Source organism: Chrysochloris asiatica, unplaced genomic scaffold (genome assembly GCF_000296735.1).
Source record: "Chrysochloris asiatica unplaced genomic scaffold, ChrAsi1.0 scaffold00214, whole genome shotgun sequence".
NCBI lineage: Eukaryota > Metazoa > Chordata > Mammalia > Afrosoricida > Chrysochloridae > Chrysochloris > Chrysochloris asiatica.
The window spans coordinates 3,389,439-3,406,863 of NW_006408732.1; the positions used below are offsets into that span (position 1 = coordinate 3,389,439).

Here is a 17,425-nt window from a genome sequence, read left to right on the forward strand (position 1 = left end):
AAAAAAGATATGTTGCAGAGTTGCTATTTTTGTGTCACTTGTGACTTGTGTTCATGTAGCTTCCTGAATTTGCAGACTTAGTCCTCTGTTCAAGTCTGGGAAATTCTCGCTGATTATCTCTTAGCAAATTGTTACCACAGCTTTACTGCTGTCATGGTACTCTGGAATTTCAATAATTCTAATGTTTGATGTCTTATTTCTTCCCATATTTCTTTTGGGTTTATACACTTTTTTTGTTGTTGTTCTTTATCTTGAGACCTGATCAATTCAATCATTTTATCTTCGAATTCACTTAGTCTATCTTCTGTTCATTTGACTCTATTGCTGAGTATCTCTGTTGCTTCTTATCATTTAAGTGTTTTATTTTTCCAGGTTTAGTAGTTCTTTTTTGGTTTTCATTATTATTATTATTATTATTTTAAATTTCAATCTCTTTCTTAAATTTCATTTTTTTTCCTCCCTGTGTTTCCTGATGGAGCCCTGGTGACATGGTTAAGTGTTAAGACTGTTAACTACCAAATTTTGTGGTTCAAACTCATCAGGCGGTCTGCAAGAGAAAGATGAGATTGTCTACTCCCGTAAATATCTGCAGTATTGGAAATCCATGAAGCAGTTCTACTATGGGTCTGAATCAACTTGATGGCTGTGGGGTTTTTTGTTTTGTTTTGTTTTATTAATCTGAACCCCACCAGTTTGTTTTCTATGTGTTTTGTTTTGCTTTCTTTAAATATATTTAGCACTTTAGAGTGAAAATGAGCAGATGACTGCATTTCTCTGGCTGCCATGGGAAAGATTTCTTTTTCTTCATGTTTTGTTTTGATTATTCCTTTCCCTCTTGTAATTTCTTGTCTATACTATTTTTGTTGAACTTGGGGCATTTTGTTATTTTTTTTTTAATTGTATTCTATTTATTTTCCGATTGGACATTCTACTTGGAGCCGTGGCCAAGTGTCCAGCTGCCGACGGAAAGGCCAGGCTCCACACCCACCAGCTGCTCTGTAGGAGAAAGCTGTAGCACACTACTTCTGCAAAGACGCAGAACCTTGGGAACCCCATGTGGGCAGTTCCCCTCAGCTCGGCAGGTTCACCATGAGTCAGAATGACCCAGTAGCGATGGAGTACTTGATAGCTTCTCCTCAAAATCACTAGGTGGGCCTTTTCATTTTGTTTCAGTGGTGGTTGAGGAATTCTATATGCCTGGTCTCTGAGATTCAATATGAATGTGTGGGAGGCAGGGGTGGTTAGTTGTTCACAGACATTGCCATACGCAGTGGGGCTCAACTTTCCTGTGGAAATGGTGTGTTTTTACCTCTCTAGCACCCTTTCCAATTGTGCAGTCAATAAACTCTCAGGACTAACCACCTTTAAAAAAATTGTGGGCTAAATTTTCCTCAGATTAGGTTCTTTTTCATATTCAGTGTTTGATGTGTTACCCAGGCCCCATCCTCAAACGGCTGCCCTGAGCAAACACACCTGATATTAATGAGTAGGAGCTCCTGGCTTCTGAACTGACTCCATTCTTTCTCTCCTACACATTCTTCTGGATTTACCCCAACTCTCCAATATCTCAGCTGTAATGTGGAGTTCTAGGACCTCCGTCTCAGCTTGTTTTATTCATCGTTCAGTGAGTTAGTTGCTGGAGAAGTGAGTGGGAGTGTCCATTCTGCCATTCTTCCCTGACTCTGCAGAGTGGTTTTAACATATAATAATATATAATGATCTAATAATATACAATGATTTGAGTCTCACCAACGTTTGATGAAAATAGTTGATTCAATTGAAGAGTGATTATTGAGTGCACAATCCACTGCAGCTATAATACCATAAATGCCAGGCATTAATGCAATTGTTAAATAGCACTTTCTAGCTTGTTGTTGTTAAGTGCCATTGAGTCGGTTCTGACCAATAGTGGCCCTGTATAGGGTTTCCAAGGAGCAGCTGGTCAGCTTGAATCGCTGACCTTGAACTTCAAATGGGTACTTTCTAGCTTAGATTGTATAAAAATCTTCTCTTAAAATCCACCATCTTTAGTCCATTTAAGACTGCCATCTTCCTCTGATAAGTCTTCTCTCCTCAAAATTCTGGTGTAAAAGATGTTGGTGGTTTGCTGGGAAAAGCAACATTGGCTTCTAGAATTGGGTTGTTGTTAGGTGACACTGAGCCATTTCTCACAGACAAGGGACGTATATAACACAGAACAAAGCACTGCCTGGTCCTGCACCATCCCCACAATTGTTTGAACCCACTGTTTTTGCCACTGGGCCAATCCACTTTGTTAAGGTTTTACTCTTTTTCAATGACCCTCTACTTTACCAAGCATGATGTCCTTCTCCAGGGACTGGTCCAAAGTACATGGATCAAGTCTCACCACCCTTGCTTCTGAGATGCGTTCTGACTGTATTTATTGCAAGCTATTTTTGTTTGTCCTTCTAGCAGTCCATAGCATACTCAATATACTTGAGTATATGGTATATTCAATATCATAATTCAGAGGTATCAATTCATTTTCAAGGAGCTCTGGTAGCGTAGCGGTTATGAGTCAGGCTGCTCAACTCAAGGTCAATAGTTTAAAACTACCAGCCATTCCACTGGAGAATGATGAGGCTTTCTGCTCTAGTAAAGATTTACAGCCTCAGAAACCCTACGCAGGGTCGCTATGAGCCGGAACCGACTCCAGGGCACATTACCGCCACCAATTCATTTTCAGTCTTTATCATCCATTTTCTAGGTTTTGCATGCGTATGGGGCTATTAAACATACATGGCTTGGGCCAGGCACTCTAGTGTAAGCAGAATGTAAGACTACCTGTATAGTAGGCTTGAGAGATCTCCTTCATCTGCCTGCTTGTCCTGGTGGTTAGAATTTCAATCAATGCATTTTCATTTGTTCCAGTTCCCTAAAAAAAGAACAAGAATACTGATTTTTAGAGCACTTAAAAAATTAGTATCATGCAATTCAGTCCTGATATCTTGCTTAATACAGCTAAGAAAACAATTTTGACTGAAATGTTATAAAATCCTATGCTGCTATAAGTGGTACCAGAGATGGAGGCAGAGATGAGGACATGGAGAGATAGAGCAGCTGAGGACTCTAGACTCATGGAAAGAGAGGGGCTGAGTGTTTGCGGCCAGGAAGCAGGCTTGCAGAATATACCCTTTGGTGGGTTAAATGATTATATATTGTTTAAATTATTATATATTCCTAAGTATTTTTGTGTACATCCCACCCAAAAAAAACAGAGGGAATAGAAGCAAATCCTGTTGAATGATGGTGCATGGAAGAGACTGCAATCACTACAGTGAAATGATGGTGTAAAGCTTATGTTCTCTATCAGTCAATTCACAATAAAACTTAAAAAAGAAATCCTATGGTGCTCTAAAATAAAATTCTAATTTCCACATTATCTTAATATTAAAAAACATGAATTGCAATGTGGTATACCCTCGGAAACCCTGTACAGGGTCGCTATGGGTCGGACCCGACTCGATGGCACTTAACAACAACAACAACAATAGCTACAGTAGAAAATAGTTCCTCAAAAAGTTAAATACTTACCATCCACTCCAGCAATTCTCTTCCTAGGTATACCAAAACAGAGTTGAAAGAGGATTGAAAGCAGCACCACAGACACATGCAGACCAAAGTTCATCACAGAACTATCTAGAATAGGCAAAAGGTGGAAACGATATCTCACGGAATATGGTATTTGGGTTTGGAAGTTTGGGGTCATGGTTTCATAATGAGTCACAGTTCATTAACACAGTGTTTAGTGCATCTATTCTACCTTCTAGTTCCTTGGGTAGTGTCTGAGGTTTTAGATGCTTGAAAGTGACCATCTAAGGCACAACAATTGATCTCTTTGCCTGGAGCAACACAGGAAGAAGGGAAATCCAATCAGACCTGTTGTTAAGTGTCGTTTAGTTAGTACCGACTCATAGCAACCTTGTATAGTGTTTCTGAGGAACAGCTGGTAGGTTTGAACTGCCAACCTTGTGGTTTGCAGCCCAGTGCTGATCCTACAGTGCCATACCAGGAGTCCAAATCAGAACTGGTGGTGGTGGTGTGGTATGCCGTGGAGTCGGTTCCAACTCATAGCAACCCTGCATGGGGTGTTTCCAAGGCTCTAAATCTTTACGGGACTAGAAAGTTTCATCTTTCTCCCATGGAACAGTTGGTAGTTTCAATCTGCTCACCCTTTGAGGTTAGCAGCCCGACTTGTAACCACTACACTACCAGAGTTCCTAAAATCAGGACTAGGACTAGATATGTAGCTAATTGTCTCCGTGAAAAACTGTCCCCTTACCTTGTCATTCAAGGTTAGAAATAGTAGCCTGATCGTATTAACTCTTCTGAGTGTTCAAATCCATTACTGTATGTAGAAAAAGGGCTTTTTTTTTTTTTTTTTTTTTAAATCTTTGCACCACTGCACTGCTTTGGTTAACATTATGTTATCCTCTTGACCCAGGAAGATTTTCAAGATTTATAAATAATGTGTACTATTGGGCCAGGTGACTTGAAGATCAGTTACCCATGAACCTCTGTTTATACTGAAATCACTAAATCTAACTGAACTCATTTACATGAGGACTTGATCAAATAAGGCCAATGAAGCATTTAAAACAAGGCTGAATTCTGTTTTGTGGCAGACATTCCTAGTTGCCTCTAGTATCTCTTTCGTTTTTCTTGCTTTGTAATAGAACCCTCAAAGTTTAACTCTGCACCTAATGCTCAAATAGAGACCCTGTTTCTCCGTTTATTTACAGCTAGGTTTAGCCATATAACTAAGTTCTGGGCACCGATATACATGCAGAAGTATCAACTATAATTTCAGGGCGTGTCCTTAAGAAAGAGAGGCTAGACCCTTCTATGACCATTATCCCTTTCAGTTGACTCAAATGAAGATCTAATGGCTGCAGCTGGAGCTGACCTCTTTCACCACGAAGTGAAACCCATGAGCTAAAGGGGCCTGAGTCACTGATAATGGTGTTGCCATCACACCTAGCACTGGACTGGACTATTTATTTGGGGTTTTTTGTGTGTGCAAAACAATTTTTTTCTCACCCTTGTAGGTGAACTGAATTCTTACTATTGGCATCTGTTTAACTCTGCCTTCGGGGTACCTATCAAAGTACATTGCTCAGATTTCCTTTTATGAGAATATGTGGCAAAGAATTTTATTGGCCAAGAGCCTCTGATTGCCATATATTTGGATCTGTTACAGTGTTGTCTCCAATATCATGCTCGCTCCAGGCTATTGACAAGCACAGTTAATGATAAGTACAACAGATACTGGAGCAGTGCTGTTTCTGTCCAACATGGGAGTCTTCCAAAGAACAATGTGCTCCAAAGCTCCTCCTCAATCAGCCAACACTATCTCAGAGTTGCATTGTAGACTGATGGTCTTCCCTTCCGAGTCTACTTTCTTCTCTTTTCTCCTTTCACAGGACTCAGACCTGTGTCATAGGCTGAATGCTTACCCCTGTTTGCCTGGCTTATTTTTCCCTTTAGCCCTCATGGGAATTTATCCCCAATAAATCTCTCCCATCTAATTCTACCTTGTTATGTGCTTCTTTGGGGAGCATGGTGACTGTAAGATAAGCACTGGACTCTGAACCATCATGTCGGTGGTTTGAGCCCACCAGCTGCTCTGTGGGAGAAAGGTGAGACTTTTTACTCTTGCAAAGAATTACAAACTCTGAAACCTTATACAGGGTCACTATGAGATGGAACCAACTCAATGGAACTTAACAAAAGCAACATCTGGTTTTTGGAAGATCTGAACTGACATACCCATATCGCTTCCATATCTCTTCCCTAGAAAAGATAAGGAAGATTCCTACCCCTGATGGGAAGACAGTAGTATATGGTTATACCTTAGGCCTAGAGTCCTTTCTTTCCTTTAACAAGTATGTACTGAGCACCTACTTCACCCCAGGTCCTGCTCTAGGAACAGAGGACACAGAACAAGACAGCTCAGATTCCCTGCTATAATGGAGGTTGCCTTTTAGCTGGACAGAAAAAAGATCATTTAAAATAATAACAGGAATACTTAAGAAAATAAAACTGAGTGAACCGACTGAACATGTCTGGGAGAAAAGCAGTCCTGAGACAAGGAATATAACATATAAAGACCCCCAAAAGGGAACAAGCTTAGAATGTTCAATGATTAGAGAGCAGACTAGTATGACTGTAGTACTAAAGATGGGGGCAAGAGGGTATTTAAACAAAAAATCACACAGATAGGCAAGTGTCTGACTGTACTGGGTAATATAAGCAGGCCATGGTAAAGCATATTTAGAGCCACTGGAGAATTGTGCAGGTGACTAGCACAATCTGATTTATATGTACTAAAAATCATTTTGGTTATTCTGTGAAGAATATATTGTTGTTGTTTTTGGTACGTGCCATCAAGTCAGTTCTGACTCATAGCTACCCTGTATAGGGATTCTGAGGAACAGCTGGTGAGTTTGAAACACCAACCATGTGGTTCAGATCGACCTTGCTTTCCACTGCTTATCCTACAGTATCACACCAGGACTATGAAGAATACGACAGAGGTAGCAAAATGGAAGCAAAGCGACCAGTTAGGAGGCTACTGAAATAATCCAGCCAAAAGATGGTGGTGGTTGGCCTAGGATGGTAGCAATAGATTTTGAGAGAAATTCACACGTTTGGGACAGATTTTGGAAGTAAACCTAACAGACTTACTGAGATTTAAGGATAAAGGAAAGCAGGGGATCAAGGATAATCAGTTTTGGCCAAACAATGGGGCTGATGTCATCGTATCATTTACTTCTAATGACAACAGCTAGGAAATGGGATTCTACATGGCAAAAACAACCAACCAACTAAATTTTCCTATGTCAGGATTCTTTTGACATAGGAAACTTTGGACTCAAAAGTTACATGACTGTTCCCGATTTCAGTCATTTTGAATGAAAAGCACCGCATCAAAATGCCATCTGTGTCTACGACATTTAGAACCACAGTGAATTGTGTACTAGAAATCAGTTATTACTTTTGAAGATACAGTCAAATCCTGGATAGAAAAGGCTTGCAAAGGGTTCATACCTTCATGGATTTCTTTAGCTGCTTTGCATCAAACACTGCCGGTGGAGTTACAAGGGCTACCATTATATGCTCAAAGTTGCCAGAGAGATCACTCTTCAAGTCGTCTTTCAACTCCTAAAAATAAAATGTTACCAAAGAGGATAGCATGAAACACTTTTCATTTCCTTTCCTAAGGTCACCTAGTGAAAGATGAACATATGTTTCAAGACCAAATGAAAACATGCCATTGACTGGGAATAAACAGAAATGTCAATGGATATGAATCTGCATTTTATGGTTATTTCTAAAATGTTCTGCTTTATAAAAAGCTTTTTGCATAAAAGCTAAATGAGGGAACTAGATGCATGCCACAGCTACTGTTGTTGTTAGTGCTAACAAGTTGATCCCTGACTCATGAAAATCCCATACACAAGGGAATCAACTGCTGTCAGGTCTGGTTCCATGCTCAGGATCAGTTGTGGATAGGAGAACTGGTATCCATAAGGCTTCCATGAGATGATTTTCAGAAGCACATCATCAGGCTTTTCTTCCTAGTCCTTAGTTTAGAAGCTCCAGAACTGAGTTTGAATATGCAGGTTATTATATTAACATGAGGGGGCCTCATAAAGGCACCTCCAGCTTTATACTAGGGGGTGCCCTATTACTAGGTACCTTCCTTGCAGTGCAGTAAATTACTTCATATGGCTCTTTTACCCATATTCTTCCTAACACCCACAAACCAAAATTTTTTCCCCTGATGATGTTGTTGTTATGTGCCGTGGAGTTGGTTCTGACTCATAGCGACCCCGTACAGGGTTTCCGAGGCTGTAAATCTTTACGGGAGCAGAAAGCCTCATCTTTCTCCTGCGGAACAGCTGGTAGTTTCGAACTGCTGACCCTGAGGTTCGCAGCCTGATTCATAACCACTACGCTACCAGAGAGAAGATGCTAATAGGATTAAATGATTCAGTTATGAATGATTGCTAACAGGGTAAATTTTTATTACAAAAACTTGGAACACTACCATGTGTATAAAATGAGCCATCTCAGAAGCAGGGAATCACATCTCCCTCAAGGAGGAAGAGTCAGAAGTGGGGGAAGAGGGGTGTCCTTTGGACCCTGAGATCCCTACATATCGAACTTCCTTGACCCAGGGACGGAAAGCTATAGCACTGGAGGAGGAGCAGAAGAGCAGCAGCAAAGGACAGTAGCAGCAGAACCAAGAGCCAGTTCACCAGGCAGAGTGGTGGGTTCCCCAGGCCACAGACAAAGTGAAGCAGAGTGCCTTTGTGTAGGAGGTTCACTTCTGGAGTGTGTTGTGGAGCTAAGTTTGCTGAACCAAGGAGTCACATGCCTTCAAGCTATGGCCTCTAGGTGTAACAGAGTACCCTTTGGACATTTGTCAGTAGTGCTAAAAGAGCTTTGTAACATTGCTGAAGCAGGACAGAGGCTAAGGGACCATGGCTGAGAGGCCAAGGACCAGAGAAAGGTCTGCCTGTGGGTAAAGCTGAGGAGAGGCTGTACTGACTAGAAAAACTACACCCTAAGTATTTCTGTTCCTGAATTATAACCTGTTAACATCCCTAATAAGCCCCGTAACTTTGATCATGGTGTTTGAATTCTCTGTTGCCACTGTAATGAAATATCAAAATCAGTAGAAAGTGTTGTCAGAGGTATGGTTGGTGTTAAAACTGGTAGAGAATGTACAAAGTTGGAGGCATGCCTGACCTCAGCCTCACAGGAATTGACTTTTTGCTGAGGACTCTCCTCCTCCCTGTGAAGTCAGACAAGGTCAGATAGCACCCACGGTGACTTTTTTTTTTTTTTTTTTAACATTCCTCTCAGTGACACTCGCGTAAGCAGCAGTCAAGAAATCAAACAACATATTGCATTAGGCAAATCTGTTGCACAAGACCTTTTTAAAGTGTCAAAGAACAAAGATGTCCGCTTGAAAACTAAGGTGTGCCTGACCCAAGCCAGGGTATTTTCAATAACCTCATATGCATGTGAAAGCTGGACAGTGAATAAGGAAGACCGTAGAAGAATTGTCGCATTTGAGTCATGGTGTTGGAGGAGAATATTGAAAGTGCCATGGGCTGCCAAAAGAACCAATAGATCCATTTTGGAAGAAGTGCAGCCAGAGTGTTCCTTGGAGGCCAAGATGGCCAAACTTCGCCTCTCATACTTTGAACATATTGTCAGGAGGGACCAGTCACTGGAGAAGGATATCATGTTTGGTAAGGTGGAGGGTCAGAAAAAAAAAAGAGGAAGACCCCCAACGAGATGGATTGGCCAAGTGACAGCATTGATGGACTCAAGTGTGGCAACAGTAGTAAGGTTGGCCCAGGATTGGGCAGTGTTTCGTTCTGCGGTGCATAAGGTCGCTATGGGTCGGGTCGGTATCGACTCGATGGCACCTAACAACAACAACAACTCAGTGACTACCAAGGAGCTCAGGGTAATAAAAAAGGGAAGGGAGGGATACTAGTTGGTCACTAGCACCTGGTGAGAGCTTGCTGGAACTAAGGGGAAATCAGAAGCTATTCTCTGACCACTGCTGTAAATGTCTACCCCTGAATGTGGCAATGGGTGAACACTGCTCAGTGATAGTGTACTCTTGCACTGCATTCACACAGTACATTTGTCTGGTCCATCTTCCCTGCTTTAAGATAGGTAACAAGTTTCAATTTTCAATAGTCAAAGAAATGCTACAGAATGCGTTTTCCCCCTCAGACTGCTCCTGAAACAGAGAATGGCAGCTTTCTGGACTGCCACACAATGTGGGTACAGATCAGCATTTAGCACACCCCTGCGGGGCACAGCAGGGACATGCCTTTGCAGAAACAAACAGGATGGAGCCAAGTGTCCCTAGCTCTGCTTCCATCACTTTGGGGGGGGAGGGGGGTTCCTAAATGCTGAATTCAACTACCATTTGTCTTCAACTCAACTTGTGAAATCTCACACACTTTTACTCTACCCTACTGTGAGAAATGATTATTTCCCTTAGTCTTCCTATTTTAAAAATGCTGAACAGTCAGTGGATCATTTACGTTCCCGATACAAAGAATGTGCTATCTGACAGTTTTTTATTCCACTGCTATTCAGATGATTTTCAGTGGATAAATATTCTGAAGTAGTTGACTTCCTTTCTATTTTGTCTTAGTCTGGAAGCTCAACTAAAGCCTGTCCTCCATGGGTGACCCTGCTGGCATTTAAAATACCAGAGTCATAGCTTCCATATCATAGCAACATGCAAGTTCCCACAGTATAACACATTGTCAGTAGACAAATGGATGCATTTGCATTATGCTGTTGGAGAAGAATATTAAAAGTACCATGGACTGCCAGAAGAACAAACAAATCTGTGCTGGAAGTATAACCAGAATATTCCTTAGAAGTCAAGGTGGCCAGACTTCACCTTTCATACGTCGGACATATTATCAGGAGGAACCAGTCCCTGGAGAACGACGTCATGCTTGGTAAAGTGGAGGGTCCGCAAAAAAGAGGGAGACGCCCAATGAGATGGAGTGGTACAGTGGCAGCAGCAATGGGCTCAACAGTAAAACAATTGTGAGGGTGGCACAGGACTGGGTAGTGTTTTGTTCTGTTGTGCATAGGGTCGCTATGTGTCAGAACCGACTCAACAGCACCTAACACAACAACATGCCCAAATGTGCTGCCTTGCCCAGAAATTTGGCAATTCATTTAATCAACAAATATTTATTGTGCTAGACATTTATTTAAAGGTGAGGCAGACACAATCCTTGCCTCTAGGACATTATGCCGTAATAGGAAAAACAGACATATGCAAAGATAAAATTTCCATCAAATATGTTAAAATCTGATAGAAGGAACATGGAGAAGGATGCCTTGATGGAGGCTAGGATAACACTTTCAAGAGATGATACCTGAGCAGCCTAAGAATGGTCACTAGACACTCACGTCTCTCACCTTGACCATCCAGTCACCTGGCTGGTCTCTGTTTCCAACCTTTCCCCTCTGTAGTCCATTAACCACAATAGTCAAACCTTTTAAGGATACAAACTGGATTATTTTCCTGGTTATAAGCCTCCAATGACTCCCAGTTCTCCTTAGAAGAAAATCTTAACACTGTAGCAATACCTGAAGGCCTAGTATGTTCTAAACCTCCCATCTATCCCATCTGCTCCCTCGGCTCCCTCTCACTTGCTACCTTCCTGCTACATTGGAATGATTTCTGCTCCTCAGATATTAGCTTGTTTCCGCCTCAGTGTTTTTGCATTTGCTGTACCGGCTGCCTGAAACACTTAGTATCACTCAGTCTTAGTTTACAGGAAGGTTCAACAACTCCATAGTCACATTTCTTCACCACCCTAGAAAATGAAGCCATTCTCTACCCCATCACTGTTTTATTTTCTTTTTTCATGTTGTTACTGTTAAGTGCTATTGGGTCAGTTTTGACTCCTAGCAACCCTGTATAGGGTTTCTGAGGAGTAGCCGGTAGGTTTGAAATGTTGACCCTGCTGTAAGCAAATCCAGTGCTTGTCTTACAGGACCACATCAGAACTTCTTTTATAGATAAATATTTACTTTATTATTTTATATCCGATAGGATGTTAGGTCCATGAAAGTGTTTTCACACTTTTGTACCATAAGGTCAACAGTTCAAACCTACCAGTCACTCTCAGACACTCTATACAGGAGAGCACACTACAATGGCTAGGGCCCCTCCTGATACTGTTGTTGCCGCTGTGGTTTTGGGGTGTTCTCGAGTCGATTCCACCACATAGTTACTCGATATGACGGAGTAGAACTGCTCGATAGAGTTTCTCAGGCTGTAATTTTTGCAGAAGCAGATCACCACGACAATTCTCCTCTAGAGCCAAAGGCACATTTGAAATTTTGGTTCGCAGGCAACTTTTGAACTTTTGGTTCATTTTTTGGCTGAGAGTCAAGTGCTTAAACATTATGTCACCATTGTTCCTTCCTGTCTCCAGAAGACTAGATCACTATGTGTAAAATAGAGAAACTGTGTATGGCAAGGACCAAGTCTAACTCATTCTTATATAGCAAGTTTCTTGTACTTAGTAAGTTTTGATTTATTGAATGAATTAAACTTACATACACATTTTAAAGTTAGAAGAGAAATTAAAGATCATTTAAGATACAACCTGTCAGCCATGGCATTGTTTACAGTACAGGTCAGCTACCCCTTTTTTGTGCACTGTTCGCTTAGATGTCAAAAGCACCCCTTCCCCCTAACTGTGACAATCAAAACTCTCTCTGGACATTGCCAAATCACCTCCAATTTAGAAGCAATAATCAAGGTAACCATCTCTATTTTACAGGTGAAGAAATCAAGACCCATAAAGTTCAAGCAACATGTCCAAGGTCATTAGGCAGTACCAAGACCCAGGTTCTGCTTAGGGCAGTACTTAGACACAGGTTCCAGGCTGCTGAATGGATACACAGAGCACTTTCTGTGACACTAAGGCTTGGAATGAATGACCTGTGGGCATAGTCACATGGGAGCACCCCTAGTAAATGAGGACTTATCTCTTTACTGGCTGTTAAGTTAATCGACTTGTACCTTTCCATACGCTGCTTGATATTCCTTAATGATCAGCTGCCTCTGTGCGTTAGACCTCTCTGTCAGAATGTTGATGAGCGTCTTCTCATCGGTTCCTAAATGAAACAAAAATCAGTTTACTTACTGTCAACCCAAAGATGTTCCATAGAACTGCCTTCAACAAAAGAAAAATGATTAATGGGCTGAAACAAATAGAGAGTAAGGTATTTTCATTTTAATTTCTAGGTTCTTACCACGTCGGACTCTACTGCTTTCATTTTAGGACTTTTTTTCGGGGGGGACAGGGGGGACGGTTATCTCTTACAAATGAAAATTAACTTTATTTGGATTGTTTTGGAGAAGAAAACAATCATTGCCCAAATATTCCTATCTGTAGATCAGAGAGCAGGCATACCATAAAGGATTTATTATTCTGTTCTCCCTTAAAAGTTCAGTTTTTGTCTTCTCACCTTCGCTCTCTTACCTCCTACTTGTTCAGGAGACCTGGTAGAGTATTTAGTGGGTTATGAGTTGGGCTGCTAACTGCAAGGTCAGCAATATAAATCTACCAGCTGCTCCATGAGAGAAAGATGAGGCTTTCTGCTTCTGTGAAGATCTCAGAAACCCTATATAGAGTCAGAACTTAATGACACACATACCCCTAATGGTTATCAAACTATTTTTTTTTCCCTCTAGAGAAAAGAGGGAGATTTATTGAGAACCTACCATTTACCAGGTACCATGTTATTTGTTGTCATAGCTAGTATTCGCAGGGGTCCTGTGTGGTAGGTATGAGTACGTTATCCTAAAGGTGATGACACTAATGCTTAGAGACTTGTCTCACTTGAAAAAGTCACACAGTGCCTTGGGGTAGCAAGACTTTGAACTCCAACCTCTTTGACTCCAAAACATGTATTTCTAGCTCTGGTTCACAGCTTTCATATACTGCATACCCATATGCTTACCTACGTGTTTGTAAGTAAGTGGGAATATCAGACCAGGACTGATGCTGACCTGTTTCCTAATGATCTCAAAGTCATTGTTTCTTGGTAACTACAATATTAAGATAAATGCAAAAAGTTGTGTTCACCTCATTTGCAAGATGGGACTACAGTGGGGTTGGAAAGCTGTGAATTCACTTGCAAATGTTCAAGACCAGTAACCAAACCAAGCTGCTGGTTCAAACTGGATCTGCTGCAAATACCATTATGAAACCTGATTCCTAACTGAGAAAGTGTGTGTGTGTGTTGCTTCTCAAAGTGTGCTTGCAAATCAAAATGGAAAAAAAAAAAAATTATGAAAAAACAATATCAAGTAAGACAGGCAATAGAATAGACCACAAATTCATCCCAGTAGGCATTTACCTCCCGAAACAGTCTGAATAAGACTATTCAAATCTGTGTATGAATAGGGCAATCAAACAGATAAAGAACTAACTTTTGAAAATAGAAAAAAGAAAATCCACAAAACAGGTGAAAAATAAGATAATATTACGTTGAAATAAAATACATATGGTAAGGTATATTTCACTGCATTTGACAAGACGGTTCTCAAATTTATATAAGAGGGTACAGGGGCAAGAAAAGTCCTCACCCTACTAGACACTTCATTAAAAAGTTGTAGTTATTATGACAACATGGTGTTGACATGTTGTTGCTGAGTGCCATGGAGTTGATTCTGGCTGACAGTAACTCCAAGGAACAGAGTAGAAATGCCCTAAAGAGTTGTCTTGGCTGTAACCTTTGTGGATACACATCACTAAGTCTTTCTCCTATGGAAGCAATGGGTGAGTTCAAACTGCCAACCTTTTGATTAACAGCTGAGTGCTTAACCATTGTGCCACCAGGACTTGCTGGTATTGCCATTTTTTGTTGTTGTTAAGTGCCATGGAATCTGTTCTGACTCATAGCAACCCTGTAACAGGTTTCCAAAGCTTTAAATCTTCATGGGAGCAGAAAGCCTCATTTTCTCCTACGGAGCGGTTGGCAGACTTGAACTGTGGACCTTGTAGTTCACAGTTCAGTGCTTATCATTATTGGCATTGTTGTTGTTGTTAAGTGCCGTTGAGTCAGTTCTGACTGACCTGTATAGGGTTTCCAAGGAGCGGCTGGTGAATTTGGACCACCAATGTGCAATTCACACTGACTTTGAGGCCCAGTGCTTTATCACACAGCACCACACCAGAACACCATTACTAGCATTTTGTTGTTGTTGTTAAGTGCCATTGAGTCAGTTCTGTCTCATAGCGACCTTGTATAGGGTTTGCAAGGAGTGACTGGTGAGCTTGAACTGATGACTTTGCAATTCAAATGACTTTGCAGTTAACCCACAGTGCCATACCAGGACTCCTGGTATAGGAAGAGACAAATCGACCAATGGAACTAACCAGAGAGCAGAAAAAATAAAACCAAAAGAACTTTACATAAAACAAAGGTGATTAAAAATCAGTATTAAAAGAATAAATTCTTCAATAAATAGCGCTTGGACAATTAACTGTCCATTTGGATAAAATAAAATTGTTGTTACGTGCCACTGAGTCAGTTCTGATGCATAGCAACCCTGCACAGGGTTTCTGAGGAGTGCCTGGTAGGTCTGAAACCCCAACCTTGTTGTTAGCAATCTAGTGCTTATCCTACAGTGCCACACCAGAATTTTAAATACTATGTGCAAATAAGAATTCCAGTTGTATTAAATATCTCAGTGTGAAAAACAAAAAATTTAAACTTTGGGAAGAAAATAGAGACGATATCTATGTCCTCATTATAGAGAAAGGTTTCTAAAACAAGACGTAATTAGCATAAATCATACAGACAAAACTAATTTGACTTCACTAAAATTTAAAACTTGGATGCAATGAAAGGTGTTATAGCCAATGTTTTAAGAAAACTATAGAGTAGAAGACATTTTCATGGTTTTTATTTGAAAATATGAAAAGGTTGGTATCAAGAATTTATTTTTTTTAAACTTTTTTCCAATCACATAGAAAAAGACAACTCAATTTTAAAAAAATGGGCAGAAGATATGAAGAAGCAATTCATGAAAAAGGAAGCAAACGAGAAAAGATGCTTTTCAGTAATGGGGGAGGATAGGAGCTATGAAACTAACACACATGTTAGATGAAATATAATTTTAGTCTCACTAAATCAGAAAATTTAATAGTCTGAGCATAGTAAGTATTGGTAAAAATACAGAGCAAGAAGAAGCCTCGCACACTGCTGGTAGAATGCTAATTTACACATTTATTTCATAAAGCAGTTTGATCGAATTTCTAGTTAATTTGAGAACAATCATCTCCCTTCAATCTAAAAATTCCAATTCTTGTTATATTCAAGAGAAATACTAGCAAATGTGCACAAGGAGACATAAACAGGAATATTCATTGCAGTATTTTTAGAATGTAATAGAAAACAATTTCAAGCCATTTGACTGTCCCATCAATGGTCCCACTTTATGGTATAGTGGTGCAATAGTTTACTATGCAGTTAAAATTAATGAACTTAAGCTAAACATAAAAGCAGGGATACATTTCAAAAATATAATGTTAAGGTTAGACAAAACCAAGTTGCAAGAGAACGTATAGAGGATGATTCCAATTTTATAGTGTAACAATGTGAAATAATAATACATACATACATCTATAGCTGTGGTACAAGATGTTTCACGGGAATAAGAAGCTCTAATTTAGGATTGTGTTATGTAGGGAATGGAGTGGGAATGTGACCGAGGAGGAGTGGGAGGGGACTTTCAGCTCCATCTGCGATGATTTTATTATTGTGATTATCATCATTGGTAGAACCAGTGGTCGTGGTAGTTATTTTTAATGTGAATAAGACAAATGTTAAGATTTAATAAAACCTGGGTTCTCTATACTTTTCCTGATTATTTACCAATTTTGAAAACAGTCTGGACTTTTCTGAGTAAACCAACTTGGGCAAAGTTAATCTAGGTACTTTTGGACTGTGTATTTCTAGATTTGCTTCAACATTACAAAAAGAATTATAAAGTGATTGTTAGTTGCCATAAAATTGATTCTGACTCATGGAAATCTCATGCATAAACAATAAAACTGCTCCATAGGGTTTTCAAGGCAATAATCTTTCAGAAACAGATCATTTTCCTAGCTAACTTTTGGGTGAGTTTGAACCACTAATCTTTTGGCTAGTAGTCGAGCACGTACCAATTCGTGCCACCCAGATAGACGAATTGTAAAGTTGATGTTGTTAAGTGCTGCTGAGTTGGTTCTGACCCATAGTGACCTTGTATAGGGTTCCCAAGGAGCAGCTAGTGAATTTGAACCACCAACTTTGTGGTTCAAACTGACTGCAGTCCAGTGCATTAACCCACAAAGCCACACTCACCAATTCCTCTGATTGCCTTGCGAACACCTTCAGCATCCACTGAAGGGCTGAAGCCTGGATAATCTTTAATTGTCCCTCGATGTCCAACCTAGAAGAAAATATTTTAATGTTCCATCAGTTCAAAAGGATGCCTGTTTAGATTACATATGCATAATCAATATATGATAAATCTGGAATTTACACATTTTCTTACCATTTCAGAATTACTTCAAGAGTGTCCTCTCCCAGAAAGTTTGGCAACATAACATCTTTGTTGCTGTTCATTACCATCAAGTCATCTTCTGACTCACGGTGACCCACACACAGAGACAAAACACTGACCAGACAATCCTGCACCATCAGTACTGTCCCATTCCCTACATTGGTTGGGGATCCACTGTTGGGATCCAGAGGGCTTTTAATAGTTGATTCTCTGAATTGGATATCACCAGCCTTTCCTCCTATTCCATGTGAGTCCGGAGGCTTCACT

The 17,425-nt window shown here is 40.3% G+C and overlaps 1 protein-coding gene across 1 annotated transcript in view; it reads right to left on the minus strand.

Moving 5' to 3' along the window:
- Positions 1 to 17,220, minus strand: part of ANXA3 (annexin A3) — a 55,084-nt gene extending 37,864 nt beyond the window's left edge. Inside the window, exons 1-5 of the mRNA XM_006872901.1 lie at positions 17,164 to 17,220; positions 16,957 to 17,044; positions 12,620 to 12,714; positions 7,072 to 7,185; positions 2,806 to 2,896 (exon numbers count right to left, since the gene is read on the minus strand). Of these exons, the coding sequence (XP_006872963.1) occupies positions 2,806 to 2,896; positions 7,072 to 7,185; positions 12,620 to 12,714; positions 16,957 to 17,044; positions 17,164 to 17,220 (445 nt within the window). The remainder of the gene's footprint in view (positions 1 to 2,805; positions 2,897 to 7,071; positions 7,186 to 12,619; positions 12,715 to 16,956; positions 17,045 to 17,163) is intronic.
- Positions 17,221 to 17,425: the final 205 nt, after the last annotated feature.